At 42.1% G+C, this 27,022-nt stretch overlaps 1 protein-coding gene across 2 annotated transcripts; it reads right to left on the bottom strand.

Annotated features, from left to right (window-relative positions):
- Positions 1-25,481, bottom strand: LOC135525625 (serine/threonine-protein kinase VRK1-like). 2 transcript variants are annotated; one of them, XM_064953356.1, is made up of 13 exons: positions 25,392-25,481; positions 24,381-24,540; positions 24,131-24,186; positions 23,737-23,806; positions 22,990-23,077; positions 21,662-21,770; positions 18,086-18,178; positions 16,721-16,853; positions 8,945-9,065; positions 8,779-8,837; positions 2,053-2,234; positions 456-555; positions 1-367 (listed from the first exon to the last, which is right to left on the bottom strand). In XM_064953356.1, the coding sequence occupies exons 2-13, from the start codon at positions 24,538-24,540 to the stop codon at positions 198-200; spliced, it is 1,341 nt and encodes a 446-aa protein (XP_064809428.1). In that variant the 5' UTR covers positions 25,392-25,481; the 3' UTR covers positions 1-197. The 2 variants fall into 2 exon arrangements, with proteins under 2 accessions (XP_064809428.1, XP_064809429.1); XM_064953357.1 differs by having other exon boundaries at positions 456-552.
- Between the last annotated feature and the right edge of the window lie 1,541 nt (positions 25,482-27,022).

The raw sequence follows: 27,022 nt of genomic DNA, 5'->3' as shown, positions 1-27,022 counted from the left end.
TCACATCAACATTATTATTTTATTATCGGACTTACAGAAGGCCTTGCGTGTTAACAAAATGAAACATAAAAAAATATGCACAGTGCAGAACAGACATACTCTACAACCTGTTAAAACGGAGTATCTCTTAAAAGCGGACAGTGAGAGGAAAGTGAGCGGTAGGAAGGCTGGCTGGAACAAGATGGCAGAAGTAGAACTCATTCTGAATCTACTGGTTCTGCCTTTTTCTTGGGTCTACCTCTGCCTCTCTTCAGGCCAGGTGTGGTCTGAGTACCCATCTCCACCAGTGCCTTCTTGGGTCTGGCAGCAGTATTTTTAGGCGTGGCAGCTTTCTTTTTAGGGCTGGCAGTTTTACGTTCCTTCACCCCTGTCGGGAGAAGATCAAAAGGTATTCTGTGTGGTTTAACCTGAGAAGAGGACAGGAGCGTAGGAGAGGAGGAAAAGAAGATTCTTACCCTTCTTCTTTGGAGATTTTCTTTTCTTGGCGGGAGAGCCAACGACCTCATCATCAGACTCCTCTTTATAATCTACCACTTTCTTTCTTTTGGAAGTCTTCTGTGAGGAGAAAAAAAGAGAAATGTGGTCAAATCTCACAGTCCGCCTGCAGCAACCTTGGAGGGGGCAGAAATCAAACATGAAATTAGGAACTCTGCTTTGGCACACGAAGACCGAACGCTTATATCTGCCCGGAGCCTTGTGAACGTCTGTGTGACATCTGAGCAAATGCAATTATGACTCTCACAGAGGAAGAAAACCTTCGACAGGAATAATCCACACAAAGTACACAATGAATTCTGCTTCCTTGACCCATCTAAATAACAACAATGGACAGGGCTAATTTTGTTTCTGGGGTAATTGTTTAAGACATCTGGAACTGTCTTCAGTGTCAAAGTTGAGATTTGAGGTGAGCCCTTTGGTACAATTTTCATCAACTATGACTTAACTTTTTCTCCCTGTTCTACACATTCAAGACAAAAACTAGCAAATAATTGTGTCCATGAAATCATACCAGCCCAGAACATGTTGATGAGAAAGATGCACTTACAGACAGCAATCAACTCTTCCATCTCTTCTTCCTTCTGCCATCCCTCCTTTTCCTCATTTTCTCTTAAACTGTATAATGAACGTGCGCCCCTCCCTCCTTTCTTCCTTCTCACGTCTTGCCTTTCATTTTGCCAATTGCTACCTTATGATTATCAGCAGACCCTGCTGAGCTGAACAGATTGGCTAGATAATTACATACAATAACGGCAGTGGGCAGGTAACCCTCAACTGGCACAAGCCAGCTCTCCGGTGGCACCGTCCTTATGCAAACGTATTGTGGGTAGCGTGAGGAGGGGGAAGGAAGGGGAGACCCCTCCCTCTGCCGTGAGAGTGGCCCACTGATTGCCAGGCAGCACAAACTCCAAGGTTACCGTGTCATCAAATTTGTGATACATTACTGAGGGATAAACACAGGTACTTAGACCTGTCGGAGAGGAGAGTGAGGAGGACAGTGAAGAGGATAAGGAGAGAGGGAAGAGGGTAGAAAAGGGAGGACAACGAGAAGAGAAACTGGAAGGGGGGAGGAGGAAGGAGATAGGTAAGATGGAGAAGAGAGGACAGGAGAGGGGAGGAAATTGAGAGAGGAAAGGAAAAAGGCTGTTGCTGTTGGAGAAAACCCTGTGTGTTAGCCAGCGTGCCATAGACAACGCTTTGACCAGTGTGTGTGTTTTGGGGGTAAAAACATCAATAAGCCACGGTCAAGGCATATCTTTTAAAAGCATCACACCTTAATTGTATTTGAAAATCAATGCACTTGGCAGCCATTCACACGACCCTGCCCAATTAGTCTGGGATCGTGCTTGGGCATTTTTACATTTCAAATGAAATGGCTTTCAACAGGTAAACACATTAGGGGTGGTTGAAATGGGCTTCGTTTGAAAGAACGGGCTTCAAAAAGGTCTGGAGCGTGCCAGGTTTTAAACGCCAAGGCTACTATGATCTCACAGCAACACATTTGTATATGTGTGTGTATGTCTGTCTTCGCGTGCAACGTGTCTGTGCACCGACCTTGGCAGAGGACGATGGCCCAGCTCCGTTGCTGCTGACCACTGAGGAGAACTCCAGCTTGTCGTCATCTTTGGTGCCGATTGACTTAAGCCCCGCCTCCAGAATGGACCGTAGCTTCTGATAGGCCGGTTTGTCTGTGTAGCTTAGAGTCTTCACCTCCTCCATGAACTTCTGAAGTTCATCTAAAATATGACAAAGAAATCAAATAAAAAAGAGTGGATTCATATTTTAAAATGAGTCCCAGCAAGTTGTATATGAGCTGCAGTGCTTACCCAAAAAAGGGAACACTTTACCTGACACTCTCCTCAGTGGTCATAACACATGAATAGAAGTAAAAACAACAAAAAGTAAAAAGTAACATTTTTTTTATATATAGATATATTTTTTTAAAGTGGTTTAAAATGTAAGCGCCATTTTTAATTTAGCCCTATTCACAATTAAAAAGGTAGCTAGCTAGCTGAAGAGTGGTTGAGATTCTCCTGTTCAATATAGTAGATGATGGTATGAGGCAATGAGCATCCCTATGCATTTCAACCTGTTCCCCCATCTGCTCCAACAACATTGTGATAAAAACACAAACATCCAATACAAAAAAAAGATAAACTAAATCAATTCAAGATTCCCAACCCTCACTGACCATAAACTACAATACGGATTAGAATGTTTGTTATCTAGCTGATATCCACCCCATAATCATTATTCACAGACACAAGAAACAACAGACACACCAGTCGCTATATTGCAGGTGAGCTGAAGGCAGTCATCAATGACCTTGGACCACAAAAGGTATTTGCACTGGTGACCGACAATGCTGCGAACATGAAGACTGCTTGGTCTAAAGTGGAGGAGTCCTACCCTCACGTCACACCCATTGGCTGTGCTGCTCATGCATTGAATCTGCTCCTGAAGGACATCATGGCACTGAAAACAATGGATACAGTCTAGAAGAGAGCCAAGGAAATGGTTAGGTATGTGAAGGGTCATCAAGTTGTAGCAGCAATCTACCTCACCAAGCAAAGTGAGAAGAATAAGAGCACCACATTGAAGCTGCCCAGCAACACCCGTTGGGGTGGTGTTATCATCATGTTTGACAGTCTCCTGGAGGGGAAGGTGTCTCTCCAAGAAATGGCCATATCACAGCCTGCCAATATGGACAAGCCCCATCAAGAGGATCCTACTGGATGATGTATTTTGGGAGAGTGGTAAGCAGCCTGAAACCTATAGCAGTAGTTGCAATTGCAAGGATTGAGGGAGACAATGCCATCCTGTCTGATGTTCAGACTGATGTAAGAGAAGAAATCCGTACTGCCCTGCCCACGGTTGCTCCAAGCAGAGGAAACTGCAGTTCTGAAATAAATCAAAAAGCATGAAGACTTCTGGCTGAAGCCCATACACGTCACAGCGTACATGTTGGACCCCAAGTATGCAGGCAAAAGCATCCTGTCTGGTGCAGAGATCAACAAGGCCAATGGTGTCATCACTACCGTGTCTCACCACCTTAGCCTGAGTGAGGGAAAGGTTCTTGGCAGTCTGGCTAAGTACACTTCCAAGCAAGGGCTTTGGGATGGAGATGCAATATGGCAGTCGTGCCAACATATCTCATCAGCCACCTGGTGGAAGGGACTTGGTGTATCTGAGGCTCTTTCTCTTGTTGCCTCTATCATCCGGCAAATCCCACCAACATCAGCTGCCTCAGAGCACAACTGGTCCTTGTTTGGGAAGACACACACCAAAGCAAGCAACAGGCTGACCAATACAAGGGTTGAAAAATTGGTGGCCATCCAGGCATATTTAAAGCTTTTTGAGCCTGACAACGAGCCATCCTCAACAAGGTTGGAAAGTGACAATGAAGATGATACCTCAGAGACTGATATTCAAAAGGTGGACATTGAGGAGGTCCAGGGAGAAGACATGGAAGCCTGAGGAAGACAACCAAAGCTTTAGTTTCTAGACTATCATTTTACGTTGTGTTGAAAACGTTTTTGGGAGATGCGATGGATCATTGAGGATCATTCAATATTCCCTTTTGTTGTTCAGTGAAATCATCATGTGAAGAGTCAACTAAATTAATTAAAAAGTTAAATTTGTAACTAAATAATTGTTTTTTATTATATTGGAAGGATTGAATCATTTGCAATTATGTCTACTTATGATCAGGTAAAAGGTTTATGTTTTGTCTCCATATGATATGGTAAATATATCCAATGCAAAAAACATTACATTTAAATGGTATTAATATTAATTTGAATATATTTCCGTTAATTCCCATATATTCCGAAGGGAAAGTTTCCACCTCTGAATATTCCCTAACATGTGCAACCCTAGTAACAACAAACATAATTAGTGATGGACACAGCAGAACCACGGCGGCTCGATTCCCATCACCTCCATCTCTGGGCTGGTGAGATGTGTTGTGTGCGGCTGTACCACAACACAACAGCCCGCGGAGAAATCTCTCCTTCTGTCACACGGCGGCCAGAGCGGGTGCTGCCACAGAAGGATCAGTGAAGAGGAGGAGACAGAGAAGGAGCGTAGGTCGAGATGGGGAGGAGAGGAAGGCCCTGGGTTCAGGCCTTGAATTAAATGGCTTGTTAAACATTGTTAAAAGTCTAGTTTTTTTTATTTTAAACTGTTCCTCCTTCAGATTGAACGCCCCCTAGTCCATATTGTAAAGTTAATGTTGAGTGAAGTCAAATCTGCAGGCCTCAATACCATATGAATCGCCCACAAATCTTTCAACAACAAAAAACTAAGAGTTCATATACCAGTCAAACTTTTGGACACACTTAGTCATTCAAGGGTTTTTATTTTAACTATTTTATACATTGTAGAATATTAGTGAAGACATCAAAAATATGAAATAACCTATATGGAATAATGTAATAAGCAAAAAAGTGTTAAACAAATCCAAATATATTTTACATTTTAGATTCCTCTAAGTAGCCACCCTTTGCAATGATGGCAGCTTTAAACACTCTTGGCATTCTCTCAACCAGGCTTCACATGGAATGCTTTTCCAACAATCTTGAAGGAGTTCCCATATATGATGAGCACTTGTTGGCTGATTTTCCTTCACTCTGCAGTCTAACTCATCCCACATCATCTCAATTGGGTTGAGGTCGGGTGATTGTGGAGGCCAGGTCATGCAGCACTCTCCTTGGTCAAATAGCCCTGACACAGCCTGGAGGTGTGTTTTGCATCATTATAATTTGTTTTTCAACAGGACAGTCCCTCTAAGTGCTGTTAGATTCTAATTATCAGAGTAAGAACTCGGCGGACACTATGAAAGCTCAAACAAAGTTGATTCTTCCCAAAAGATCGAACAGCTGAACCGACAAAAACATGTTTACAATAGCGGTGGTATATGTACCCAAATATGGGGTGGAATCTCCTTCTCTCCAAACACTACATCTATGTTGCAAGGCAGGAAATTAAGTGATGCGGGCAATAAAATGTTTCTTCTCCCTTAAAGTGACCTGGACCCCGTTCATCGCTAATCCACAGCTCTCTCCCCTTAGTGCTGCTACATGTGATCGTTTTCCCTGCACACAGCACATTCCAAGCTTAAATAGCACCCACCATATACCTTCCTCCTACAGATGACCATTAACTCCTGGTGTAGACCCTCTAAACCTAAGCACTCAATATTTCTACAGGATACCTGATAATTAACCCTATCCCAAACTTAGGAGTTAGAACCCAGAATCCATCAGCGCAAACCAGAAGGATGGCTTATCGCTGCAGAACGCTGTGGTAGCCATGCTGGTTAAGTGTGCCGTGAATTCTAAATAAATCACAGACAGTGTCACCAGCAAAGCAACCCCACACCATCACACCTCATCCTCCAAGCTTCACGGTGGGAACCACACATGCGGAAATCATCCGTTCACTTACTCTACAGTCGTTGCCAAAAGTTGAGAATGACGCAAATATTAATTTTCACAAAGTTGCTGATTCAGTGTCTTTATATATTTTTGTCAGATGTTATTGTGAAATACTGAAGTAGAATTACAAGCATTTCACAAGTGTCAAAGGCTTTTATTGACAATTACATGAAGTTGATGCAGAGTCAATAATTACAGTGTTGACCCTTCTTTTTCAAGACCTCTGCAATCTGACCTGGCATGCTATAAATTAACTTCGGGGTCACATCCTGACTGATGGCAGCCCATTCTTGCATAATCAATGCTTGGAGTTTGTCAGAATTTGTGGGTTTTTGTTAGCGTCTGCTAAATGACTTAAATGTAAATGTAAGTTCTCAATGGGATTAAGGTCTGGGGAGTTTCCTGGCTATGGACCCAAAATATTGATGTTTGTTCCCCGAGCCACTGAGTTATCACTTTTGCCTTATGGCTGGAAAATACATTGTTCGTCAACAAACTGTTCCTGGATGGTTGGCAGAAGTTACTCTCGGAGGATGTGTTGATACCATTCTTTATTCAAGGCTGAGTTCTTAGGCAAAATTGTGAGTGAGCCCACTCCCTTGGCTGAGAAGCAACCCCACACATGAATGGTCTCAGCATGCTTTACTGTTGGCATGACACAGGACTGATGGTAGCGCTCACCTTGTCTTCTCTGGACAAGCTTTTATCCGGATGCCCCAAACAATCGGAAAGGGGATTCATCAGAGAAAATGACTTTACCCCAGTCCTCAGCAGTCCAATCCCTGTACCTTTTGCAGAATATCAGTCTGTCCCTGATGTTTTTCCTGGAGAGAAGTGGCTTCTTTGCTGCCCTTCTTGACACCAGGCCATCCTCCAAAAGTATTTGCCTCACTGTGCGTGCAGATGCACTCACACCTGCCTGCTGCCATTCCTGAGCAAGCTCTGTACTGGTGGTGCCCCGATCCCGCAGCTGAATCAACTTTAGGAGACGGTCCTGGCGCTTGCTGGACTTTCTTGGGCGCCCTGAAGCCTTCGTCACAACAATTAACCGCTCTCCTTGAAGTTCTTAATGATCCGATAAGTGGTTGATTTAGGTGCAATCTTACTGGCAGCAATATCCTTGCCTGTGAAGCCCTTTTTGTGCAAAGCCATTATGACGGCAAATGTGTTTCCTTGCAGGTAAACATGATTGACAGAGGAAGACCAATGATTCCAAGCACCACCCTCCTTTTGAAGCTTCCAGTCTGTTATTCGAACTCAATCAGCATGACAGAGTGATCTCCAGCCTCGTCCTCGTCAACAATCACACCTGTGTTAACGAGAGAATCACTGACATGATGTCAGCTGGTCCTTTTGCGGCAGGGCTGAAATGCAGTGGAAATGTTTTTTGGGGGATTCAGTTTATTTACACGGCAAAGAGGGACTTTGCAATTCATTGCAACTCATCTGATCACTCTTCATAACATTCTGGAGTATTTGCAAATTGCCATCATACAAACTGAGGCAGCAGACTTTGTGAAAATTAACATTTGTGTCATTCTCAAAACTTTTGGCCACAACTGTACATCTCACAAAGACATGGTGGTTCGAACCAAAAATCTCACATTTGGACTCTTCAGACCAAAGGAGAGATTTCCACCGGTCTAATGTGCATTGATCGTGTTTCTTGTACAAAGCAAATCTCTTCTTCTTACTGGTGCCCTTTAGTAGTGGTTTCTTTGAAGCAATTCGACCATGAAGGCCTGATTCACGCAGTCTCCTCTGAATAGTTGATGTTGAGATGTGTCGGTTACTTGAACTTCATGAAACATTTATTTGGGTTGCAATCTGAGGTGCAGTTTACTCTAATGAACTCATCCTCTGCAGCAGAGGTAACTCTGGGCATTCCTTTCCTGTGGCGGTCCTCACGAGAGCCAGTTTCATCATATCGCTTTATCATAGCGGTTTTTGTGATTGCAACTTTCAAGGTTTTTGACATTTTCCGGATTGACTGACCTTCATGTCTTAAAGTAATGATGGACTGTCGTTTCTCTTTGCTCATTTGAGCTGTTCTTGCCATAATATGGACTTGGTCTTTTACCAAATAGGGCTATCGTCTGTGTAACATCCCTACCTTGTCACAACACAACTGATTGGCTCAAACGCATTAAGAAGAAACTCCACAAATTAACAAGGCAATTAATTGAAATGCACACCAGGTGACTACATCATGAAGCCGGTTTAGAGAATGTAAAGAGTGCAAAGCTGTCATCAAGGCAAAAGGTGGCTACGTTGAAGAATCTCAAAAATATTACTATTTCATGTATTTGGTTACTACATGATTTCATGTGTAATTTCGTAGTTTTGATGCCTTCACTATTATTCTACAATGCAGAATAGTACAAAGGGAAAAGCCTGGAAGGAGTAGGTGTCCAAACTTTTGACTTGTACTGTATGTCTACAACATATCTGAAGTGATGTCACTCCAAAAGGCAAACTTCAGCCAACACTCTTGCCCTCCTTGGTATTGCCTCCAACCTATGCTTCACATGAATGCACTCATCACACTGTAATTCACAAGAAAGTTAAAGTGGGAAGTTTTGTTGCGGTCAGAGAATTAGCGGTGGGGCTAATGAATTAGCACGCAATATGAGGAGATCAGATCAACAGGGCCCCTGTTCGTGAAGCAGCAGCAAGTGGTAATGGTGTAACTATAACGCCACTGGCCTAACAGCTACTCATGTTAAAGTTTGATAAGTCAATCTAATTTCAACTACAATATTGGCATCCTCATCCACAGGAAAACCAACATACAAAGTAGAAAACGTAGTTCTAAGAAATGTGGCATTTGTCTCTCTCTCACCTGGCTTGTCTTGTGAGGAGAAACACTTGGACATGAACTCTGACACGTTATCCCTGCATCTGTGAATGACAAAAACAAGTTAGGATCTCAACTTACCAACCTGTGTGTGTGTGTGTGTGTGTGTGTGTGTGTGTGTGTGTGTGTGTGTGTGTGTGTGACATCTTACTGTAGTTTTACGTCTCTGACATAGAGGGGGTCCTGCAGCTTGTCTTCCCAGGGCAGTTTACTGCAGAGCCACTGGACCATACAGTACCCCAGGATCTCCAGATCACTCCTTCTACAGGGAGCTGCAGACATACAACACCACTACGTCAGTCTGAAGGGTTTAAAGCAGCGCTCACCTGCTGGGTGTCGACCAACAGTGGCCATTAAACATGTAGAATCGTTAAACATGTCAAATGACAGCAAATGTTGTGGTCAGAGGCGGTAAATGGCTACCCGCTGCTTTTAACAGTTCGTTGCTACGGTGAGTTCTGTTCTTATATTTCCCTTTTTCATACCATTATTTGAACTGATCAACAGATACCTTTAGAGGTCCTACTGATACAGTGGTGGCAGGATATCTGTTATCTGATAATAGCTGGATTTGGCTGTAATTTTATTTGCTGATAAATAAATAAAATCGTCGCTGGCCAATTGTCCAGGAGAACAAAAAAAATCCCATTGCGAAAATAATGCTTTTTAGCCTATTCATTGATGTAAATACATTTGACTGGTCATGGAATTACATTGGTGTGTGTATATTCTTTATGAATCGTATTTATCCTCACACGCACAGCATACAGACATAGAGCCTTTGAGCAGGAAATCTGTCAGACAGAGTTTTTATAAACACAATCTTTGCACAACAATTCTAGATACAAATATTAGCTTTTAGAATTGCATTTCTCAACTGGTAATTGAAGCATGCTTCCCATTTGCCATTCAAATGCATAGGCAAAGGAAGGCAGGCTTCATTAGCACGTCACACACCACTTTCCAAAGAGCTGGAGGCAGTATGCATTTTGAAAACACATAGTTACTTAATTGTTTGAAACCCGAATGTTTTACTACATATTATGAGGCATGTTTGTCTTGCTTCAAGGTAGCCATGGCAACATCCAACCATATCCATGGAGGCAACTATTTTAGAAAGACCTCCATACACCATTGAAATCAGTAGCATATTTCTCTCATATTCTTTTGGTTTTCAACTTTTTCATTGTCCGATAGCCAAATGAACATTTGCGCGTAGCCTACTACCTTGTGCGCATTGCTGTGCTAATAGCCTAATGTTAAGACATAGTTTATCATCACTTTAAGCTAAACGTTATCTATTGACTCATTGCTTTTACATATACAGTTGAAGTCAGAAGTTTACATAAACCTTAGCCAAATACATTTAAACTCAGTTTTTCACAATTCCTGACATTTAATCCTAGTCAAAATTCCCTGTCTTAAGTCATATAGGATCACCACTTTATTTTAAGAATGTGAAATGTCAGAATAATAGTGGAGAGAATGATTTATTTCAGCTTTAATTTCATTCATCACATTCCCAGTGGGTCAGAAGTTTACATGCTATCAAATACTAATAGAGTGTATTGCCTTTAAATTGTTTAACTTGGGTCATATTATTCAGGTACCCTTCCACAAGCTTCCCACAATAAGTTGGGTGAATTTTGGCCCATTCTTCCAGACAGAACTGGTGTAACTGAGTCAGGTTTGTAGGCCTCCTTGCTCGCACACGTTTTTTCAGTTCTGCCCAAAGATTTTCTATAGGATCTAGGTCAGGGCTTTCCACATAATATTTCTTCTTCATGATGCCATCTATTTTGTGAAGTCAACCAGTCCCTCCTGCAGCAAAGCACCCCCACAACATTATGCTGCCACCCCCGTGCATCACGGTTGGGAGGGTGTTCTTCGGTTAGCCAGCCTTCCCCTTTTCCTCCAAACAAAACAATGGACACTATGGCCAAACAGTTCTATTTTGTTTCATTAGACCAGAAGACATTTCTCCAAACAGCACGATCTTTGTCCCCATGTGCTGTTGCAAACCGTAGTCTGGCTTTTTTTAATGGCGGTTTTGGAGCAGTGGCTTCTTCCTTGCTGAGCGGCCTTTCAGGTTGTGTCGATATAGAACTTGTTTTACTGTGGATATAGATACCTGTTTGTACCTGTTCCCTCCAGGATCTTCACAGGGTCCTTTGCTGTTGTTCTGGGATTGATTTGCACTTTTCGCACCAAAGTACGTTCATCTCTAGGAGACAGAACACGTCTCCTTCCTGAGCGGTATGAGGGCTGCATGGTCCCATGGTGTTTTTACTTGCGTACTATTGTTTGTACAGATGAACATGGAACCTTCAGGAGTTTGGAAATTGCTCCCAAGGATGAACCAGACTTGTGGTCTACAATATTTTTGAGATGATTTCTTTTCATTTTCCCATGATGTCAAAGCAAAGAGGCACTGAGTTTGAAGGTAAGCCTTGAAAGTATCCAAGATGGCGTAGCAGTCAGACGTCTTTGTCCTGTTGTGTCCCTTGTATATATATTTTTACATCTTTTAAAAATATTTTCCTAAACCTCAACTTCTAAATACTCTCCTGCAACCCGCCTCACCCAATGATGAGTGGATCTGTTTTTTTTTCCTGAACTATATCTATTTACTTCGGATCTGGGATCACTCAACTGAAGCTAGCCAGCTAACTACCTACCAGTTATCAGTTGGCAAACCACAGTTAGCAGTCATCAGCTAGCCTTTAGCTCGGAAAGCTCTTGCCAGTTCGTACAACGTGACCCAAACCAGAGCATAACAGAACAATTTTTTTCACTCCATATCTCCAGATTCCGACCGCAAACTCTGAACATTTTCATCTGGATCTTTGTTTCTAGCTAACCGCAATCGCAGGTGACTACTCCTGGCTAGCTTTTCCATCCCGGAGTTAGCACCAATTAGCTTGAAGCTAGCCCGGCTAGGACTCCTGTGCTACAATATTCGGACCCCTTCTACTGCCTCTACGACTGGATTACCGACTTAATCTGCCCGAGGATTCCAACAGGCCCCTCAGACGAGACGTCTGCTGAAGGCCCATTCTGCTAACTGCGGCCTGCTAGCTACCTAGAGCTATTTGGAACCCTACTACTCCACAACTGGTCTATCGACGTCATCGCACGAAGATGCAAAAACAGACTTACCTCGATCGCGATGTCCCCCCAAAGGCCCTTCTGCTAACTTGCAAGCCCCGGTCTGCTAACTGCTAGCTTGCTATCCCCGGTCTTCTAACTGCTAGCTCGCTTGCCCCGGTCTGCTAACTGCTAGCTCGCTTGCCCCGGTCTGCTAACTGCTAGCTCGCTTGCCCCGGTCTGCTAACTGCTAGCCCGCTTGAAGTCATTTGTTGACTTCAGTAACCATAAAAGTCTTGGTTTCATGCATGTTAACATTAGAAGCCTACTCCCTAAGTTTGCAGTCACTGCTTTAACACACTCTGCCAACCCGGATGCCTTAGGAAAACCACCAAAAACCTTGAAATCTCCAACCCGAACTGTAACATTTTCCACCAAGATAGAACTGCCAAAGGGGGCGGTGTTGCAATCTACTGCAGAGATAGCCTGCAGAGTTCTCTATCACTATCCAAGTCTGTATCCAAACAATTTGAGCTTCTACTTCTAAAAATTCACCGTTCCAGAAACAAGTCTATCACTGTTGCCGCTTGCTATAGACCAACCTCTGCCCCCAGCTGTGCCCTCGACACCATATGTGAATTGATTGCCCCCCAATAAATCTTCTCAGCTAGTGTTACTAGGTGACCTAAACTGGGACATGCTTAACACCCCAGCCATCCTACAATCTAAACTTGATGCCCTCAATCTCACACAAATGATCAATTATGAACCTACCAGGTACAACCCCAAATCTGTAAACATAGGCACCCTCATAGATATCATCCAAACTAACTCGCCCTCCAAATACACCTCTGCTGTTTTCAATCAAGATCTCAGCGATTACTGCCTCATTGCCTGCATCCGTAATGGGTCTGAGACCAAACGGCCACCCCTCATCACTGTCAAACGCTCCCTAAAACACTTCTAAGATCAGGCCTTTCTAATTGACCTGGCCGGGGTATCCTGGAATGACATTGACCTCATCCCGTCAGTAGAGGATGCCTGGTTATTCTTTAAAAGTGTCTTCCTCACCATCTTAAATAAGCTTGCCCCATTCAAAAAATGTAGAACTAGGAACAGATATAGTCCTTGGTTCACTCCAGACCTGTCTGCCCTTGACCAGCACAAAAACATTTGTGGAGTTCTGCATTAGCATAGAAAAGCCCGTGATATGCAACTATCAGCGAAGTTAGGAACAAATATACACAATTTACAGTTAGGAAAGCAAAGGCAAGCTTTTTCAAAAGGAAATTTGCATTCTGTAGTACAAACTCAAAAATATCTGAGACACTAAAGTCCATGGAGAATAAGAGCACCTCCTCCCAGCTGCCCACTGCTCTGAGGCTAGGAAACACTGTTACCACCGATAAATCTACTATAATTGAGAATTAAATTAGCCTTGCTTTCCACCTGGCTACCCCTACCCCGGTCAACTGCCCGGCACCCTCCGGAGCAACCCGCCAAAGCCCCCACCATTTCTCAATCACCCAAATCCAGATAGCTGATGTTCTGAAAGAGCTGCAAAATCTGGACCCCTACAAATCAGCCGGGCTAGACAATCTGGAAATATCTAAAAATTATTTGCCGAAATTGTTGCTACCCCTATTACTAGCCTGTTCAATATCTCTTTCATATCGTCTGAGATTCCCAAAGATTGGAAAGCTGCCGCGGTCATCCCCCTCTTCAAAGGGGGTGACACTCTAGACCCAAACTGCAACAGACCTATATCTATCCTACCCTGTCTTTCTAAGGTCTTCGAAAGCCAAGTTACAAACAGATTACCGACCATTTCGAATCCCATCGTACATTCTCCGCTATGCAATCCGGTTTCAGAGCTGGTCGTGGGTGTACCTCAGCCACTCTCAAGGTCCTAAACGACATCATAACCGGCGATAAGAGACATTATGGTGCAGCCGTATTCATCGACCTGGCCAAGGATTTCAACTCTGTCAATCACCACATTCTTATTGGCAGACTCGACAGCTTTGGTTTCTCAAATGATTGCCTCACCTGCTTTACCATCTACTTCTCTGATAGAGTTCAGTGTGTCAAATCGGAGGGCCTGTTGTCCGGACCTCTGGCCCGTCTCTATGGGGGTGCCACAGGGTTCAATTCTCGGGCCGACTCTCTTCTCTCTTTACATCAATGATGTGGTTCTTGCTGCTGGTGATTCTCTGATCCACCTCTACGCAGACGACACCATTCTGTATACTTCTGGTCCCTCTTTGGACACTGTTAACTAACCTCCAGACGAGCTTCAATGCCATACAACTCTCCTTCCGTGGCCTCCAACTTCTCTTAAACGCAAGTAAAACTAAATGCATGCTATTCAACTGATCACTGCCCGCACCTGCCCATCCGTCCAGCATCACTACTCTGGACCACTCTGACTTAGAATACGTGGACAACTACAAATACCTAAGAGTCTGATTTAAATCTAGAATTGGCTTACTATATCACAACAAAGCATCCTTCACTCATGGTGCAACAGGGTAACCTAGTGGTTAGAGCGTTGGACTAGTAACCGGAAAGTTGCAAGTTCAAACCCCCGAGCTGACAAGGTACAAATCTGTCGTTCTGCTCCTGAGCAGGCAGTTGTTCCTAGGCCGTCATTGAAAATAAAAATTTGTTCTTAACCGACTTGCCTAGTTAAATAAAAGGTCAAATAAAAAAATAATAATACCCTTGTAAAACTGACCATCCTACCGATTCTCGACTTCGGCGATGTCATCTATAAAATAGCCTCCAACACTTCTCAACAAATTGGATGCAGTCTATCACAGTATGGGGCTTTTGTCCCCAAAGCCCCATACACTACCCACCACTGCGACCTGTACGCTCTCGTTGGGTGGCCCTTGCTTCATACTCTTCGCCAAACCCACTGGCTACAGGTCATCTACAAGTCTCTGCTAGGTAAAGCCCCGCCTTATCTCAGCTCACTGGTCACCATAGCAGCACCCACTCGTAGCGCTCCAGCAAGTATATCTCCCTAGTCACCCCCAAAGCCAATTCCTCCTTTGGTCGCCTTTCCTTCCAGTTCTCTGCTGCCAATGACTGGAACAAACTTCAAAAATCACTGAAGCTGGAGACTCCCACTAGCTTTAAGCACCAGCTGTCAGAGCAGCTCACAGATCACTGCATCTGTACATAGCCCATCTGTAGAAAGCCCATCTATCTACCTCATCCCCATACTGTATTTATTTATTTATCTTGCTCCTTTGCACCCCAGTATCTCTACTTGCACATTCATCTTCTGCACATTCTACCATTCCAGTGTTTAAATTGCTATATTGTAATTACTTCACCACCATGGCCTATTTATTGCCTTAATTCCCTCATCTTACCTCATTTGCACTCACTGTATATAGACTTTTTGTTTTCTTTTTTTCTACTGTATGTTTTATTTATTCCATGTGTAACTCTGTGTTGTTGTATGTGTCGAATTGTTACGCTTTATCTTGGCCAAGTCGCAAATGAGAATTTGTTCTCAACTAGCCTACCTGGTTAAAAAAAGGTCAAATGAAAAAAATTGAAATAAAATAAAATACATCTACGGGTACACCTCCAATTGACTCAATTGATGTCAATTTGCCTATCAGAAGTTTGACATTCAGCCATGACATCATTTTCTGGAATTTTCAAAGTTGTTTAAAGGCACAGTCAACTTTGTGTATGTAAACTTCTGACCCACTGGAATTGTGATAGTGAATTATAAGTGAAATAATCTGTCTGTAAACAACTGTTGGAAAAATAACTTGTGTGATGCACAAAGTAGATGTGACGACTTGCCAAAACTATAGTTTGTTAACAAGACATCTGTGGAGTGGTTGAAAAACTAGTTTTAATGACTCCAATCTAAGTGTATGTAAACTTCTGACTTCAACTGTATATATATTTTTTTTTTTTATGTAGCCTCGGCCTACTGGTTGTTTGAATTTGGGATTTATCATCCCACAACTGTCCCAGAGTCTGTTTGGGCTATTTATCTCATTTTCCCCATGCAAAGAAAGAAGAAACGTATATAATATAGCCCAGGCCTCTACACTATACGCTCAGCCATGCATTGAACTGTCATTTTTGCAAACAGTGATTGAGGTCATGACTATCCAATCTACTCATCACATTAGGAATAGAAGGCTCTCTTACATAAGTCTTCAAATGCGATGATGCATGGAATGCCTTAATATAAAGGTGCATTTTTATGGTGAAAATTTTCTTCCCCAAACTTGAAAATCACGCCCCGTCTATGCTATGATTTTGCTGTTCGTTACTCGTCTTGGTTGAGGAAAAGTAAATGTGGACAGTTATTCTAACATCTTCAAAGTGTGTGGTAAAAATACACGTAATCTTAAGAACACACGTCATTGTAAGGACACACATCGTTGCATCATTGTAAGGACACACATCGTTGCATCATTGTAAGGACACACATCGTTGCATCATGGTAAGGACACACATCGTTGCATCATTGTAAGGACACACATCGTTGCATCAGTGTAAGGACACACATTGTTGCATCAGTGTAAGGACACACATCATTGCAAGGACACACATCGTTGCATCATTGTAAGGACACACATCGTTGCATCATTGTAAGGATACGCATCGTTGCATCCCCGACTTCCATGCTCTGTTAAGAACAATTACCATTATGTAAATGTAATTTCTGTCATTCTGAGCACCGTGGGTGAACGCCCTAATCAGGTTACCTTTTTATTTTGAAAAACAATTATTTCTTCCATTTACTCCCAACTGAACGTACCTACCCCTGGCTTGGCTCAGTGAGGTGTGCTGTACTTACAGACTCCTTTGTGTGCGTCGATGGAGGTGAACTCGATGGTCCCGTCATGGCACCTCTTAGGGTCTTCCTTGTACTCCTTCAGCACTCCTTCTGGAGCGTACCTATAGGCCAGTCCATAATCTACTAAGTAAACCTAGAGGTTTGCAAACAAAACAGATAAATTCATGCATGCACACACAGCCAACCAAATGAGTGAGTATACTTAACATGATGTGGCTTGTAACTAAATTACTACTAATAACACTGTACATGTGTACTAAGTTTCATGCCTTTACGAAAACATGTTTTTCCACATATCGCCTGGACTATAACAATAACGGGTACATTACAAAGCATAGTTACAGTAAACTATAGCTCCCTCCCTCCCTGCTCAAATCCTCAGCTCCCAGAAAGTCAAACAAATGTTTCCAATAACTGCAGGCAGAAAGAGAGCTAACCCTGAGACTCCCAAGGGGTTGCTTCTAAATTGTAATTTAAAAATAGCACTTTAATAACACACCACGGAAACATTATTAATCTCTAAATGACATATTTGCCCCTGCCCCCACCTTGTTTGCTTGAAAGAGCTCTGAGCCACCATCTAATCTCTCCCCTGTTTAGAGAAGAATAAAGAACCCCTCCTCCCCTCTTATGTCGAATTGAATCCAATGAACCAGTGGCAGCAGCATAATCAAATAAATAAATATATCCAATGTTTGTTCAATTTACATATCAGGTCAAAGGCATTACTTCACTTCAAGAGGTAGAGACAACCATTTGAAATCCTACCCAGACTGAGAAATAGGCCTCTCCATTTTAGAGGGTTACTGCTAGATTCTGGCATGTCTCTGCATGCAGTATAAAGGAACTGAGCTGTAGTTCTGCGAGCCAATGCTAATTAGTACGGTAACATTGCTAGTCACTACACACCAGTGGAGGCTGCTGAGGGGAGGATGGCTCATAATAATGGCTGGAGTATAATGTGATGGCTGAAATGGAGTGAATGGAATTGTATCAAACATATGAAAGCCATGTGTTTGATACTGCTCCATTCTGGCCATTATTATGAGCCGTTCTCCCCTCAGCAACCTCCACTGCTACACACAAGGCACATTGCTAGCAAGCTATACAGCCCTGACATGGTTAGATCGAACAGGATTAGCATAGCATTGATGCTAGCCATATCAGGACAAAAAGCTCCACTACATGTGTTTCTCAATCCATTCCTGGGGTTGTAACTCAACAGACTCAAACTTACCAAGCTCTGGCTTAAGAATCAGCTGAATTGGGTGTGTAAGTGCTGGACTAGTGTGAATGACAGACAGGTAGGACCCTAGATAATACAACAGCTCAATGCCAATATCTTTGGAAAAGACAGCCACTGACCTGATTGGGGTTGTCGTGGCTGAGGAGGAGGTTGGAGGCTTTGATGTCAGCGTGGACATACTCATGCTCATGAATGTACTCCAGAATGTCAAGCTACACAAGTGAGGGGAGAAGAAGAGGCAAATATCAAACATTATTTACAGAGATAATAATACATAGGCAAACAACATTTTGAACACAAAAGATATCTGCAAGCCTGGCAGATATCTCAGCCTGGATGTCGGCCCACCACCTCAAGCTCAACAAGGGGGAGCTGCTCTCTTCCTCCCGGGGAAAGCCTGCACGCTCCAAGACCTCTCCATCATGGTTGACAACTCCAAAGTGTCCCCCTCCCAGAGTGCAAATAAACTTGGCATGAACTTGGACAGCCCGCCGGTCGTTCTCTGCACACATCAAAGCAGTGACAAGCTCCTGCAGTTTCATGCTCTACAACATCTGTAGAGTACGATCTTTCCTCACCCCGGAAGTGGCGCAGGTCCTAATCCAGGCACTTGTCATATCCCGTCTGGAGATGCATATTGCCTTTCGTGAGCTAACACTTTACTTTCCCCCCTTACTAGCACTGACTTTGCAGATAGCTACTTTATTAAGGAAAAAATGTACTTACTATGACTGAGCTTTGTGGTTGTCCCACCGAGGGCTGTATCGGTCATGAAAGGTCGTCAGCCGGTGATTGTCAAGCAAATAACTGCTGATCTCACGTTAATTGACTGGTAATTAATGTAAACAAATGTAGCATCTCCAGGATTCCACATCAGTAGCCTACAAGCCATCTACATTTTAAAAAGTCTAATAAATCCATGTAATATAGCCTACACCATTACAATAAATCCATTATTTATTTTAGACAGGTCTAAAAATGGGGCGGCAGGGTAGCCTAGTGGTTAGAGCGTTGGACTAGTAACCGGAAGGTTGCGAGTTCAAACCCCCGAACTGACAAGGTACAAATCTGTCGTTCCGCCCCTGAACAGGCAGTTAACCCACTGTTCTCAGGCCGTCATTGAAAATAAGAATTTGTTCTTAACTGACTTGCCTGGTTAAATAAAGGTAAAAAAAAAAAAAAAAAAACAGGATATGAAGAAAATGTAGTCCATTTCAGAAAAACAGAATAGCATACTCTGAGCTGTCCTTATGTTAGGCCCTGATGGGGCTATGCCATATGGCTGTGGGCGATACTAGTTCATTTAGCAGATGAGGTTTGCTTAGAATTCCGTGACGTTATTTTATATTATGAAGAATAAAATTGAACATAGCTGACGATTTGAGGGAGATCACACATCCGGCTATTCTGTGTTGAGTAGATGAGAAAAAAAGCAGGTACTCCCGTTAATGCTTAATTTAGAGTTATTTATGTAACTTTAGTTGTGATACAAATGTTGGGCTATATGTTTGGATTTTTAATACAGTCTAACATGCTGACCACACCATTTCCGTTGCTAAATAAATTTACACATACATGTTATTCAATCATTGCACCCACACTGCTCACACGCGCCAACGAGCGTCTGCGTTGCCAAGTGCTAAAATAGAAGTCAGTTCTATTTCTGACACTGAACGTGGTGCAAATCCTGCCTCTCCCATCTCCTCCTTGGTTTATAGAAGCAGATACCACGTGCCATCTCCTCATTGGTTATACCCACTTTGGTGAATGAAAGATGAACTGAGGTCGGTCGGTCGTGGTAATACACCTTTTAGAAAGTTAGATGCTAATCGCCATATAAAGTCCAAAGAAGAAAAAGCCCGAAAGGAGAGATGACTAGAAATTATTTGGTTGACCGTTTTGTGTGTGTGATTTAATTGTCGGAGTAGAGGACATTGTGCATTTCAGGTAAAATAACAACAACGTTTATATCCCAGGACAAATTAGCTAGCAACAGCAAGCCAGCTAAATAGGACAAATTAGCTAGCAACAACAAGCTAGCTAAATAGGACAAATTAGCTAGCAACAGCAAGCTAGCTAAATAGGACAAATTAGCTAGCAACTGCAAGCTAGCTAGCTAAATTGCCATAAATGTTTAATGCTTTTCGACCCATCACCAAATTAATATAATTTGTAAGTCGCTCTGGATAAGAGCGTCTGCTAAATGACTTAAATGTAAATGTAATTGATGAATAATATAATTGATGATTTGAAAAATGTTGCATGAAAAGTTTGAGCTCTGCCTTGTTTTGTGGCACAGGTTGTACATTCTCCATCAGTCTCTCATTCCCAATTTGACAAGCACTTGAAAATGCCTCAAATTTCCCAGCTGCATCCCCCTTTATGTGACCGTAATGCCCACTAAAAAAGCAATGCCTTTTGCGGCCAGTGGTTGTTGTGACCTTAGGCTGAACATAATAATTAGTATTCCCTTCTCCCGCACCTCTCCACTAACATTGCTCTCGGTCATGTGATCGGGTCTTTCTCACAGGCTACAAGTGAAGACAGACACATCAATGACGCAACCGCATGCGTCCTTATCCAATTCCGATGCGCATATTGAAGATATTGGAAGAACTGTCCACATTTACTTTTCATCAGCCAACAAGATGAGTAGGCCTAACGAACAGCAAAAGCCTATACTATCCCCATAGTACAAAAGTTGAGAAATTCTATTCTGTACGAGAAATAAATATTCCATAGTCAGGGACTGTTGTGGGATGCAATAGATTCCAAATTAATACAACCATTAGCATAAAAAAAAACAGTTTAAGCAATGAGCCTGACGCAAGTGAGAATGTTTAGCTTAAAATGTTGATAAACTATTAGTCTATTTCTTCACAATATAAGCGCAGCGGTGCGCACACGGCAGTAGTGCAAATATTCTATTAGCGGAAAACACCATTATCAAATGCAATTAGGCTGTTATTTTTAAGGTGCATTTTTATGGTAAAAATGATCTTCCCCAAACCTGAAAGTCACACACTGCGTATGTTTGCCAGTTGGGCTCTACGCCTGTTGTAAAGCAGATTAATGTTCTTCATTTTAAGAAGTTATTCGGACACTTTAGTTGTGATACAAAAAACCTAATCAAAACAAATAGGCCTATGGGCTAGGCTACATGAGGTGTGCGACTATGATTTGAAAAAGGCGCAAAAAAAAGTGATAGGCTAATATTGTCATCACACTGTTCTTGATTTAATCTTTTCTTTACATATACTAAATCATAAGCGTTTAATTTATTTTGATTTAGAATTGATCATTATACATTTGCATCGATGTCAGAGTGATTAGAGGGACAATAGAGTGGTGAGTACCAGGCAGTTAGCAAGTTTGGTAGGCTACTAATGACCAGCAGCAGCATAAGAGCTTGGAGAAGCCCAATTACAGTGACTAAACGGTCACGTGGAATTTGACTGCTGACATGACTCATAACTGCTGGTGTGGCGGTAATACGGTCACTGTAACCGCCCTAGTCCCACCTAGCTATCTTCAGATGATTGAGCTAATCCACTCTGGATAAATGACAAATGTAAAGATATAGTAAACTAAATAAACAGCCAAGATGTTTCATAGAGCGAATAAAATATATCAACGCTTTAGTTAGTTGTTTTTCTTGGCTCTACTATTGGCAGTTATATGACGACAAAACTCACGAGTCTCAGCCCGAGCTGCAGGACCAGTTTCCGGGGGAACCTCCTTCCAGTCTCCTCAAACTTCTTCTGAAGGTCCGTCCCAAACCGGTCCATCACCATGAACCTGTACCTGGAAGGAACCAGAGATTCAGTGTGCATACCAAATGACACCCTATTCCCTATAGAGTTCACAACTTTTGACCAGGGCACCCTATTCCCTATATAGGGCACTACTTTTTACCAGAGCCATATGGCATCCAGTCAACAGTAGTGCACTATAAAGGGAATAGAGTGCCATTTGACACACCCCGATAACATACTGTCTATGTTAATTAATCAAAATTGCTTGTAGCTGGAGGAGTAAGGCGTTGGCTTGACATGCACAACCGCTTAACTTTATGGGTGTGTCAAATATACCAAACTGGTCCACAGGTATTTATATGGCTGACACATCATAACAGATTGCTGTCAAGGTACTGGAAGAACCTGATTTAAAAGAGGCATTACACAACAGGTGGTTTGGAATTCACATTGTTAGGCTGGAGTTAGACAAATCAACATTTGCAAAACTTTCGTTGCTTGCAGCCGAGTTGTTTCTTGATTGCTTCGTGGCTATCTTAAGTCGTCGCTGGCTTGGTTATTTCGTTGCTAGCTAGCTTTGTAATGAGATTTGGCTAGCTGGCAAAAATTTTACAGACAGCATTTTGTCTATATCCATGTTGTTACAATAACCAAACGGTTGGATAAACAAATAATTTGTAAAACCACATGTAAAGCAGCAGATGACATGGGGTGAGTTTAGAATTCTCAAACAATATGACAAAGCAGCTTCAATTTGATTGGCTGTTGCATGCAATTTTAATTGTGTTTCTAGTTGCTTCATGTAACAGCAAAATTGATTCAGATTATATCACTTGTAACCTGCCACTAAAATTGTTTCTTTGTGTATCTTCTGCCTTAGATCCTGCCCATGATATACTAGACAACAAGCATTGCCAATTGCAGTATGCATTTTGTTTGATAATTTGGTCATAAGCCAGCAACTTTTGATAAACTGGTTTCGCCTGGACAAACAAAAAATGGTTGCTTAGCAACCAGATACCAACGTCTTTTGTGGAGATAAAAGGTGATAGAGTTTCAAAAATGGATGATTTGGGAATTAATCTGGCTTTTTAATGCTGGTAACCGTTGTATAAAAGCAACAATACATTAGAGGCCACATGTTATGACATGTTTCTCATGGCTGTGGTGGTCTACGCCAATCGGCTTCGCCTCATGACTATGACCATGTCAAAGCCATGATAAGAAATAATACATGAGAGGCTATGAGATTTTTAACTACCCAATACCTTTTTCCTCCTTTCTCATGTAGTCCAGACCCCCAGTACTTCGGAACTCCCAAATACTTCATCTTGTGAGACGTCATCCAACTCTGAACTAAAATACAAAAAAATGGCAACAGTTGTATCAATATAAAACAATAATCTTTATGAAATCATGAGTAGCACAACTATTTAAACATGACTAGATATGAAAAAAAAATCAAAATACTTGCCTAAACATCATTCACGATACAACACGCTAAAAGGAAGTTCATTTTTAAAGGGATAAACTGAGATGACTGCCATTTAAAAGTAAAAACAAGGCAAATTATTGAAATGATTCAAAACACACTTAATAAATCTTGGTGGTAGTGGTGTTCAAAGTAATAAGAGCAGCGTAATTCCGTGTGGGGCAAGCCAGTGCCCGCCGTAAAGTAATCTCCTACGGGGACAAATATTTACCAACAGACAACGCCATATTCCACTGAATAAAATATGAGTGTTCATTCCTGAGCAATATAACAGTTAATTGTCAGGGGAGATTGACATTTGGATTGTTATGATATAAAATGTAAAGTTGCGGCCTTGGGACAAACACAGGAGCCACCAAAGGCACCGTGTTGTAAACAGAGGCCCTCACTAAATAAGAGCTACAACTACACTTCCTTAATTAAGAAAGTTGCTAATTTCTTTATGCGTATTTGTTTGTTCCAGTGTTGAGAGACTGTGTGTGTGTGTGTTCATTAGGGAGGGAGTGGTGTCTGGTATACATACTTAGATCCGGCTTGGCAGCTCGCATGTAGAACTTGAGCTCTGAGAACAGTGGTCCGTTGTCACTGGGCTCCTAGATTAAGAAGAAAAAAAAGAGGACAGTGGAGGACAGTTGACCAGACAGTACAGCTTTATTCATCCCATTATGGTCAGTCTAGATGACATTATAAGGAGAACAGTTATTCTCTGGAAACACTATACATGCAGCATAGGTAGGCCTGGTCATGCAGGGCTATCAGATTGAACTGAACATGTTGAGTACATTGTCATTAACTGTACAAGCACACTAAGGACTTTAAATGTCTCCTTTGTCTTTCTTGTATAGGCATAAGATGGAACAGAGGCCAATCGTGCAATCATATACAAGGCATGCATTATCAAGTCAGAGTTGTCTTACCACTTTGATGACATATGGGGCATCAGCTCCAACTGATTTAGATGAATTATCATTGGCTGTAATAAAAATCAAAATAAATAAAAATTAAAAATAATATATATAAAATAGCATACCTCAGTTAGCCTATTAGGTGAAGGGCTAGATATACATGTGCAAGACATGCAGTAATATTCCTGATCAATAATAAATGAATGAACAATCAATGACTAGAATATGTGTTTTATCACCCATGTAGCCATGCTTCTCTTACCCAGATAGAGTAGTCCAAAGCCGCCCTGCCCGATAGGGGCTCCCAGTTTCCAGGACTTCTTGCTGGTATCAGTCAGTACTTCTCCAAGGGGGAACTCCTCAGCAAGCTTCCTCTTGGCTGGTCCTCTGCCCTTCCCTGCTGCCTGGGCTTTTGGGGGCATCTGAAGGGACCGTATACATGACCGTCTATATAATCTATACAGCTACCACATTTTAGTTCATTCAACACAACTATCTTGTGACTACCAGCCAATACGGTATACTGCATACTCCTAGATCATATATCATAGCAATGCCATTATTTGACCGTCAACAATATATCTGCAAAAGCTGTTTCTTAACGTCTCAGTGAAGTTTGAATATGACGTGTAAACACCATATCACATGATAGGATCACGTGAGTTTTCAAATCGATCTGGTAACCACTACCGTGGGTAGCTGTTTCGTTTGTCAGGTTCACGCTGGCTCGGCGAACTAACTAGCTACAGAGTTTACAATCACCAATCGAGCCAGAGTTTGACTTTTACAACAAATTGGGGCGATTGAGATTTTCATAACTTCGATGCAACCAATATAGTTTTTGCATTGTGCTAGTCCAGCACAATGTAAATTGCATCGAATCTAGTAACGTTAAGGCATTTCCTACATTTAGCTAGCTAACGTTACCTAGCTAGTTAACGGCTACTACTTGTTAGTTGCTAGCTAATATAAGCGAACTTAATGCCAATAGGTAACACGCGTGCATCCATGATTTGCAGACAATTGCAAAAGCCAGCGGACTGATAGCTAAACAATTCCTCCAACGAGATACTCTTACCTAGCTAGCTAACAACATTACTAACTAACATTAACGTGTTAGCTGATGGCATGCTAAATGGCCTTCATTCTGATGAAGCCTTGGACGATAAGCAAAACACCGCGTTTCCGTGATAATCTTGTTCTTAAACACGTTATGTCAATACATCTAAACAAAAACATTGAATTTCACAGGTTTTTATTGTCTAATGCAAACCTCGTTGTCTTTGTTGTTATTTCCAAGTTATCCTCGATGCGCCTCAAAAATTCCCGCACTAACGCCAACCGGAAATAGATTCGCACATACTGCAACACTGCCTAACCCTATTGGTCAGAAACATGTTTTCTCATTTGCCTATTTTCAGGGTCATTTGCATATTTTCAGGGGTGCTGTGAGAGTTCTAAATCGAATGTGCTGCTTGTGCTGAAGAAGGAGAGGTGGAGGAGCAGCATAGACCTCTATGCAAATGTTTCAAAGTAAGATTTTTTTAAACAAACATGTTGTGATATGTATCGGATAGGTCTATGGATGCAGGCAGTTGGAAGATACATATAAGAACTTGATTATTATATAAGAAGTTGCCATTATTAATGATCCAACCCATCTGTTATTTTGTAGCCTATTTTATACACATTTAACTTAATTCTTATTGTACCTGTTGCTGGCAATTTGATAGCCTTGGAAACTATTGGGGTTCACTTGCATCACTGGACACGTGGCTCATAAATAAGATATGAGTCCCTGAATGGCCCTATCTTGTTTCTAGCCTGAGCCTTCCTCCAGAGATGTTGCACTGGGACCTAAACTATGGGAGAGTTTGAAAAAAAATGTGAGTTATGCCTGTGTAAAACAAGTGTGGCCCTTGAGATGTCCAACGAATAAAACACGGAGTGCTCTGGTGACTCTACTCAATGTGCACTTCTATCCCCAAAAATATCCTCCCCAAACGGGAGATTCATGGTGCACGTTGAGACGCGGAACGGACGATCACTTGACACAGTGACGGCAATAATGAAGGAGATACTTCGTCCCTGTCTCCGTCCCGGCGCCTGAAGAAATGTGAAGGTTAAAAGCATGTGCGTTTCCTTCCCGGATGAGGAGATAGTGTGAGGCTTGGCTGAGCGAAAGGACTTGAGCAATGGGAGAGCTGATGTCCTCTTTGTCTTCTCACCCTTGATCGCTCTGAGGAAGAAATTAATTTTTGAGACAACTTTTAGGGAGTAATATAGGCTCCCTCACAGGGTATTGTTCCCAAATTGACAAGCCTATTAGACTAGTTGTTGTATAGGCCTGTGGGCATATTGTTGTTCTGTGGAGGGCTGGTGACAGGTAGGCCTTGCACTGAAAAGTTTCACACTCTGCTCATTGAAAAGTTGGACATTTTACATTATTTTCATTCATCTGACTCCTAATTTGTATTCTTGCCCTTCTAGCTTTCCCTCCCTGTTATCCCCTTCCTCATTTATTTATCAGTGATTTGCATAAACATTGTAACCAACACAGAATCACAGCAGTATCTCCTAGTGACCTAAATGTTTTGAAGTAAATTAATTAATTACTGTAGATGACATTTAATTAATGGCCAGGATTGACACACCCTGAGGCGCGCACACACACAAACACACACACACACACACACCTACCTTTCTTATCACATTCCAGATAAGTGTTGTTATTGGTTTAGAGGGAGCTGTTGTTCTCTGGATAGACGACCTTCAGTATGTTTACATAACCATTGAAATGACTATGGAGGCCATTGTCATGTTATATTTTTTTGTTGTTGTGATGAATGCTGTGAAATACATTGTTTATATGCAATACATCATTTGTGCCACGCTAAAGTTGTA

The sequence above is a fragment of the Oncorhynchus masou genome, chromosome 32 (assembly GCF_036934945.1).
Source record: "Oncorhynchus masou masou isolate Uvic2021 chromosome 32, UVic_Omas_1.1, whole genome shotgun sequence".
Lineage (NCBI taxonomy): Eukaryota > Metazoa > Chordata > Actinopteri > Salmoniformes > Salmonidae > Oncorhynchus > Oncorhynchus masou.
Note: the sequence above shows the minus strand (reverse complement) of the source record. Positions and strands in the feature narration are given on the sequence as shown.

Bases quoted from the DNA above. Each gene is read 5' to 3' on its own strand.
- LOC135525625 (XM_064953356.1), bottom strand. From the start codon at position 24,540: ATGCCCCCAAAAGCCCAGGCAGCAGGGAAGGGCAGAGGACCAGCCAAG. The intron at 9,066-16,720 runs GTAAGTACAGCA...GTATGTCTGCAG, and splicing joins CGACGCACACAAAGGAGTCT to CTCCCTGTAGAAGGAGTGAT. The intron at 368-455 runs GTAAGAATCTTC...TTCTCCCGACAG, and splicing joins AAAATCTCCAAAGAAGAAGG to GGGTGAAGGAACGTAAAACT.